The 7838-nt window shown below is 37.6% G+C and overlaps 1 protein-coding gene and 1 long non-coding RNA gene across 2 annotated transcripts in view; one reads left to right on the top strand and one right to left on the bottom strand.

Moving 5' to 3' along the window:
• The first annotated feature begins 45 nt into the window (after positions 1 to 45).
• NDUFV2 (NADH:ubiquinone oxidoreductase core subunit V2) overlaps positions 46 to 7838 on the top strand; it is a 14197-nt gene continuing 6404 nt past the window's right edge. The window contains exons 1-3 of the mRNA XM_035901603.1: positions 46 to 175; positions 1861 to 1926; positions 7738 to 7800. Of these exons, the coding sequence (XP_035757496.1) occupies positions 173 to 175; positions 1861 to 1926; positions 7738 to 7800 (132 nt within the window). The 5' untranslated portion in view covers positions 46 to 172. The remainder of the gene's footprint in view (positions 176 to 1860; positions 1927 to 7737; positions 7801 to 7838) is intronic.
• Positions 1936 to 7731, bottom strand: LOC118453044. Its single transcript, XR_004842933.1, has 3 exons — positions 7114 to 7731; positions 6184 to 6226; positions 1936 to 5514 (listed from the first exon to the last, which is right to left on the bottom strand). It is a non-coding gene; the product is annotated as an uncharacterized LOC118453044 (long non-coding RNA).

Below are 7838 nucleotides of genomic sequence, written 5' to 3'. Positions count from 1 at the left end.
GGGCGCGGCCTCGCGAAAGAAAGGCCCGGCGTAGCCGGTGGAAAGGCGTCGCTGCCGGGTGTCTCCCTCGCCCCTCGGGGCCCCGGGGCTTTGCCGGAGGTACCTGCCCGGCTCCAGAGTCGCACTGCCTGCATCAAGTGAAAAAGGTGCCAGCAGTAGCTTCTTGGTGCTCATGGTAGGTTAGTGGGAAGCTTCCCAAGTGGAAATAAAATTTCCGACTTGCCTGTGTACGTAAGACTAACCATTGGAAGGAGGCCCCTTCACACTAACTGAAATCGTTTAAGCCAGTGCAAAAACGGGGGGCTCATCCTATTTTTTTCTTCAAGTCTGGAATTTGCAGCTGTGCTTCTTGAAAACAGAACCGTATCTTTGGCTAGAATAAAGGGTTTTCATCTGAAGTGTTTCCTTTTGAAGAAACACTGCACATGTGTTATATTTACTTAGCATTCAGTATGATTTCTGCTAGAGCATCATTTATGTGCTCATTTATATGCTCCTTTCAGCGTTGTCTGCAGCATTTCAGTTGTATTTGTATGTTCTACTTACACTTCAGGTCTTTTGCCTGAATTTATTACGCTGTCTGGTTCACTGAGAGCACTCAAATTGGCATTCTGGTGCAGTTCATTTGATGTGTTCCACATCAGCTGATAAAGACAGTGGATTGAGAGTCTCCTGGAAGAGGGGGCACTCAGGAAGGATCTGCAGTCCACAGAGTTATCCATGTATCCCACAGTTAATTTTGGCCACTGACACAGAATGGCAGACAAATTGCTTTCCTGGCTGCTGCTCTCAGGTGAACCAGAAGGGGAGAGCAAAGAGGAAATGGATGTGTACAGCATAATGCACGTAACTGCATAGTAAATCCAGTGCTTCCTGGAAAGACTGCAGCCATGTGAAACTACACTGCACGTGAAACAACATGATCTGCTGCTGAAAAGACTGAGCTGATCAGGTTGCTGTTACAGAAGAGCAGGGACTGTGGTTTCCTGGTACTTAGGCTTGGATTTCAGATCTGATCTTGTGACTGGTTTTTCGCTAGTTTGATGCAGATCCACTTGAAGTCCCACAAATTTTATACAGTTACAGAAATTAAGTAGTTAAGGAGAGATTTTTTTTTTAATATGCTATACTTCTACTTTAAGAAATCTCAAAATTGATCTAGAATTCAGTATAAAAAGTAATATAAAACTTGTTACAGAATGATTACTTATGACAAGATGATGTTACCAAATTATCTTAGTAATACTGGCTAGAATCTAGAAATCTTGATCTGGTTTGGCATGACGGATCCAGACAGAGAGTACAGAGAACAGCTGAACAGAACTTGCATATGTGTCTGTGTTCTGTTGATATTTCAGGTTTGTGCTTGCTTCACATTTGTCCTCTTACGCCTGATCTTGCTGTTTAGCTAGAAGATAAAAGCTGAAGCAGCATGTAAATGTAAAAGCTGAAGCAGGATGTAAATGCATACTAGAGAAGAACCTCAGTAGTAATGATAGTTTCTGCAAACATTAAATTTAAAGCACGTGTAATATAAAGTAACAAATTGGAAAATTCTTCATGAAATGCTAGATGAGAATTTGTATTCAAGGCCTTTAACTGAGCTGTGGCAGAGTATTATCTGTTTGAAGTTAAATCCTTCTACATCTACGTTGTCTGAAATGGTCAAGATGAGTTAAGAGATTTGCTGTTCTGTTAGTACGGGAGAGCCCTTTAATAGTCTCTTCTTGACTTGATTTAAATTATTAGTAATGGCAGTAGAATTAATGGCTTACAGTTAGAACAGAAATCAAGCTGGTTCTGAAAGCAGCCACTAGCAGTATGTAAATTATTAACTATTAATACTATCTATTTTTGTAGATAAGACAAATCCGATACTTGCATAGAACAGCAGTGCGCAATGCCAGTGGAGGAGCCTTATTTGTGGTAAGTAATTTTCTACCTTACTATAAGGGGGATGTGTAAGAAGAGTTTAGCATATGCTTTTTTAATCTGGCTAAAAGCTTCTAATGGACAGAACTTTGCTGTAGAAGCCTGCTGGCATTGACAAAGAAGCGTTTTTGCAATAGAACTTCTTACTAGAGTTGTGATGGAGTATCAAAGGATTTTATTTTAGGTTTTGGCCTTGTGTTTCTTTTCATATATAGTGAAAACTCTTATTAATTGTAATGGGGATACCAGCAGCATTTGTGTGTGATTGCAGATGAAACTTCTCTTAAACTTTCATTATAAAGCAGTTCTTGTTTCCTTTTTTTTTTATTGGAGTTAATTGAGTTTGTAATTGAAGTTTATGAAACTTCTTGCAGGCACAATTTCTTGATTTCTAAAATTTGATGCAGAATTATGCTTAGGTCCAGGTCTAGCCCTGTTTACTAGGAGTTGAAAAGTGGAGCTCTTGTTCGTATTATATGTGATACAGCATGTTGCATAAGGATTCATAGTTGAGGCCATTAGCCATTATTGTAATATGTATAAATAGTAATAGTGATTGCAAAAAAGAAAAAGCCCTCAAATGTAAATGTGTAAAGCAGATGTGTTGTCTGTCTATCTCTGAAGAGAACCTGAAGCAAGAGAGGTGTATTCTGTCCCATTCTGCTCCATTCAGAGCTCTATCTAGTCTGCAGTTTAACAGCCGAATAATTCGGCATTTTTCTAACATTTGGTAGAAATCAGCACTTTACTAGAGAATTGACCACTTTGTTGAAAGCAGGTGCTCAGCATTTTTGGACAGATTTTTGTTGTTGTTGCCTTTCTGCAGCTGTCTCTGCAGCTTTTCTCATAAGATGAAATTAATGGGATTACAGTACATCTTTGTATACTGTGCCAGAAACCTGAGCAGGCATTGACGATTTATGGAGTGAGAGCTATGTTCAATGAATAGAGGAAACAGTGTAGGCTGACAACTTAGGAAACTTCAAGTGTAGTTTGAGGTTGGTGAAGACAGGCAAAAGGTGTCTACGGCAACCTAATGGTTGTTGGTGCCTGGCATATGAAGCTAAATAGCTTTGTAAATTCGCCAGGCATTTTTCAAGATTTATGTAACTGCTTACATTTGCTGAAGGGAGGGAGCCTGAAAATAGAGAAAGGGAAGTAGGAAAGTAAAGTTGTGTGTTTTAGTTAGCTACTTGTGATTTGCAGCTGTTTATTTAATAGCATCATTGACTTCTTTTATTCTGCAACAAAACTTTTGCTGAAGAGCATAGGAAATTGTTTTCTGTGGGGGCTTGTTTTATGTATGTGCTTGTTGTTTTTTTTTAAATAGGGTAATATTTGTTCTACGAAGTAAAAGGCTCTGGAAGAAGACAGTTAGATATCATTTTGTGTGTGTAATTGTTTGCCCTAACTGCAACTAAAAGCCTTCAGAGCAAATTGCAGATGTTATTTACTACAGCAAATTTCAAGGGAAACTCATCCTGCTGATTTGAGCTGAAGGCATTATTTTAATCAATATTAGGTGTTTGTATATAATTGGAAAAAAAAAAGAAAATTAAAAATAGTCTTAGTTTTCTTACAAGCAGATGAAGTGTCAGAGGTTGTCAAAAATGGCTTACCTGGGAGTAACTCTAACCTGTGGTGGTGGTGGTCCTCTTTGTCAGTTTACTTTGTCAGTTTACACACAAATGTCTTGGTTTTGTTTTGCAAAGTGTGTGGGTGGTTCTTGTTGCACTTTCCTTATATGAGATGTATATGTGAGGAAGGGAAATGTGTACAGCATATTTCTTTTGTAACAGCAGGAGACAGGCTAGCAGGGAAACTAGTTGTCATAAAATCTAGTATTAGAGGGCAGTTCTGATTTGCATGCCTATGCATTCCTTCACAAACTTTTTCATGCAAGTTTTTTCCTTACATGTTATTAGAAACATACAGAAATAAGAGAACTTCTACTGAAACTCCTTTTAATTCTGAAACAGCCAAGAAGAGACTTTCTTTCAGCCATTAAACTCAGCTTGGTGCCATCACAGGCAGCTAGTTCACACTTCCAGAAAGAGTATATCAAGTTTAAAACTAGGTAGATTGTTTGCCTGTGGTAATGCAAGAGAGCTGCTCCAAAACTATCATATTTCTGATGGCCAGGGAAGGCCTGATTTCAAAGGGTTTTTTATTTACAATAGTTACGTTTCTTTCTTTAAACATGCCTTCTCTATCTTTGACTTCTACCTGTCTTTAGCCTCCTTAACATTTAAAACTTAACTCTTCTATGTGGTTTTCAGCACATGAACTGAGTTTCCTTAGCACATCAACTGCCCTGATGTGGACTTTGTCATGGGGCTGTACAGAAGGTTAGATAATAGCTTTATTATAGTTTTAGTTATTTGTGAAGATGGTCAGTGAAATACTTGGGTCTGAGAGCACTTCCACAATTCTTAATTTAAGAGAGGTTTATATCGTGAGTTCTGCTGTAGGGTACTTTCTCCTTGGAGGAGAAGTAATAAGTTTCTTTTCATTGCTGAGTTGATACGGACTCTTAACAGGTTGTTGCTCTAAACATCTTTTCGCCTGCAGACCGCACAGTGTTCTCATTTTGGTTTACAGTGTTTTGGATTGGTGTTTACCATGGGGCATAGGTCAACTTTTTTGCAGTATACGTGAAAGCTAAAATTATTCTAGTTACTATGTTGTAATTCTTCAGCACTCTAATAACTCTTTATGTCAAGAAAGACAGTGATCAGTGAAGAAGATCAGTGAAAAAGAATAATAAAATCGTCCAGGTTGGTGTGGCAAAAAGAACATGAGGTGAACTTTCAGCAGCCTTAGTACCTTCCACAGGAGAGTACCATCATCTGTGGGGACAGCATGGCTTGGGTCAGCCTTCATAGTGCAGTTGTTCACATTTTAAGTAGGTTAGGCTGAATGCTGCAATACAAATATGACACAGCCAAGCTGTGCATGGAATGAAAACATATTGTGTTAGGACTTCAGGAAATTGGGCACCATGATAAGGGAGTCGGAAAAAACATGTGAGTAGAGTTTGACCTTGCTTTTCAACAAATTGCTCTAGTTGGTAGAGACATAATTGTTTGTACTTAGTTTGTGTATGGAGGAAGCCTTAATATATTGGTTTCCTTTTATGAGCATCTCTTATATGAGGAAAGGCTGAGAGAGCTAGGACTATTAGAGAAGGCTGGGGGAGGGGAGAATCTCATCAACGTATACAAATGCCTGAAGTGAGGCTGCAAAGAGGACAGAGCCAGGCTTTTTTTAGTGGTGCCTGGTGACAGGACCAGAGGGAATGTCTTCAGAGAACATCAGGGAACATTTTTGCACTGTGAGGGTGACCAAGCACTGGCACAGGTTGCCCAGGGACGTTGTGGAGTCTCCCACCTTGGAGATACTCAGAAGAAACCATCTGGACATGGTCCTGGGCAACCAGCTGTGGGTATCCCTGCTTGACTGGGGGATTGGCCCAGATGACTTCCAGAGGTCCTTTCCAACCTCGACCACTCTGTGATGTAACACAGTATTGCTTCCAATACCGTGTCCTTAATTCTGATCTTGTTCTGTAGAATCTGTAGCCTAAAAAAAAAAAAAAAGGCAGAAATGCGCCGATATAATTTAGGAGCAAAATCAGCTCATGTAAATCTCAGATAAACGGTGCATCCTCAGACAAATGCAATACTAGGGAACATGTGACTGACAAATTTCTGACAGCTCAGTAGGCCTAGAACTCTGTAAGCTCTTGATGAAAACTATCAAACTCTCCACAGCACAGAATTAGATTAAGACAATTTAGGAAAATGGAAAGAAAAAAAAAAAAAATTGACGTGATCTTACTTAGTGTTCACCTGTGCTATAGCATTTACAATGCATCTTGGAGCCTTGCTGCACAGACCTGTGTGACAAACTGTTGTTTCAGATACGAAGCCTTTATTATTCCTCTTAGCATGTAGGGTATTTAAGGATATCAGTTTAGAGATGATACTCTGAAAAGAACAGCTGCTCTAGACAAAGAGGGGAGATTTTAATAAATCAAATATACTTATTTGCAAAATAAATTGAGATAAAGTACAATTGTAACCATATCAAATAGCTATGGAAGGCAAAATAGCAGCCTGAAATAAAACAGGAATGCAGGTTTGAGAAGGAAAGGTTAAGTTCTGGAAATACTTACCGTAGCTATGGAAGGCAAAATAGCAGCCTGAAATAAGGTTTGAGAAGGAAAAGTTAAGTTCTGGAAATACTTACCATGAATCATGGATTTGATCTGCAGCTAAGGCATAGAACAGGTCTGTAAGGGGGAAAAAAATTAGAAGTTGCACAGTATTTCCAATCAGTTTTTCCTACATTAGTCTCTTTTTGAGAACTTCCATTAAAATCGGTAGAAAACCCTCACCAATAGTACATATGAGGAGTCAAATCCTTTATCTGGAAGGCTCAGTCTAAAATAGTGGCAATTGTGTACCTAAAAGCTGTTTTATGTTATCTTGCAGACCACACAATAAGCAATAAATTCATACTTAATAAAATATTAGTGTGTTCAAAGGGAATAGGTTCTCTTTCTGTAATTCCTGTTATTAGGGGAAACTCATCCTTAGTGAAGAGGTAGATATTGACTGTACTTTTGTATTTGTCTTGGAACTGCAGTAGGGGTACGTGCTCTCAAATTGATGGCGTTAAAATTTTTCATTAAATCCTTCACTGCTTAATAACACAGTGTGGGAACTGCAAAATCACCCTAGGTTACTTGAGAAAATGATCAAAGTGAAAGTCAATGGAGTGGGTTTCTTTCCTCAAAATATATTTTTAAAGCTTTTATTATTAGCTGGTTGTGGATTACTTTTAACATCAAGCCTTAAGTTATAGCTTGCATTCTTCCCCAAACTTGCCATTTAATTTGAAACTTCCTCTGTTTGACAACTGTATAAAGTTTGGAATGAAACTTAGCTATGACTATTTCAAGGACACCATAAATGAGCTGCGAAGAAATAACTGAAAATTTTATGCAGGAAGTTTTTCTGATGGATAAGGATTTTCATCAGAACTAAGATTTTTATTATAAGAAAATGTCACTTTCTTCAAGACTTCAAAAATTCTGTTTTCTGAAAATAGAAAAACTTAATTTCAGTTTTATGTTTCCCTAGAAAACCACCTTAAAAATAGTAGATGATAGAATACCTTATTTTGGAAATAAAAATTCAGAATTCTGCTTCCACTCTTGATTTGGAGTTTTATCTAAAATTAAAATGTTGAAATTCATTACAAATCAAAAGAATATGTTAAAATGGGTTAATAATGTGTGTTTGAATGTGCAGACATTTTAGTTAGAGAGCAAGCTTCTTGATGAGTTTTAAAGCTTTTATAGTTAATGTCTCATGGGAAAAGAAAAAATGGGCTGGTTTAGTCCCCTGTTGTTCATTAAGGTATTAACCCAAGGACTCTTAATCCACGTGTGATGAGTTTGAACATAATTGCCAAACTGTATTAACAGTGTTAAAATGTGTAATTTTTGATAACACCACCATATTCCTCAAGACATAATTTTTTGAATAGGAAATAAAAGGAATAAGTCATTATTTTTAACAGTGATGAAATAATTACCAATATTTTTTGATAACTTTCCCAGAGATATTTAATCATTTATGATTGAGTACTATGAATTTTTTATCTGGAATATATCTGTTTTATTCAAACAACTCAACTGTAACTGTCTAACAAGAATATACTTTACAACAGTGAATCTGTCCTGAATAATTTCCTGGCAACCCTATTTTTACATGGTTTCTTTTTCTTTTCCTGAAGCACAGAGATAGTCCTGAAAATAACCCAGATACTCCATTTGAGTTCACACCTGAAAACCAAAAGGTATGCAGACAAAAAAAGTTAAATACGCAGACTTTCTC

The sequence above is a fragment of the Egretta garzetta genome, unplaced genomic scaffold (genome assembly GCF_000687185.1).
Source record: "Egretta garzetta isolate BGI_Z169 unplaced genomic scaffold, ASM68718v1 scaffold259, whole genome shotgun sequence".
Classification (NCBI taxonomy): Eukaryota; Metazoa; Chordata; class Aves; order Pelecaniformes; family Ardeidae; genus Egretta; species Egretta garzetta.
Note: the sequence above shows the minus strand (reverse complement) of the source record. Positions and strands in the feature narration are given on the sequence as shown.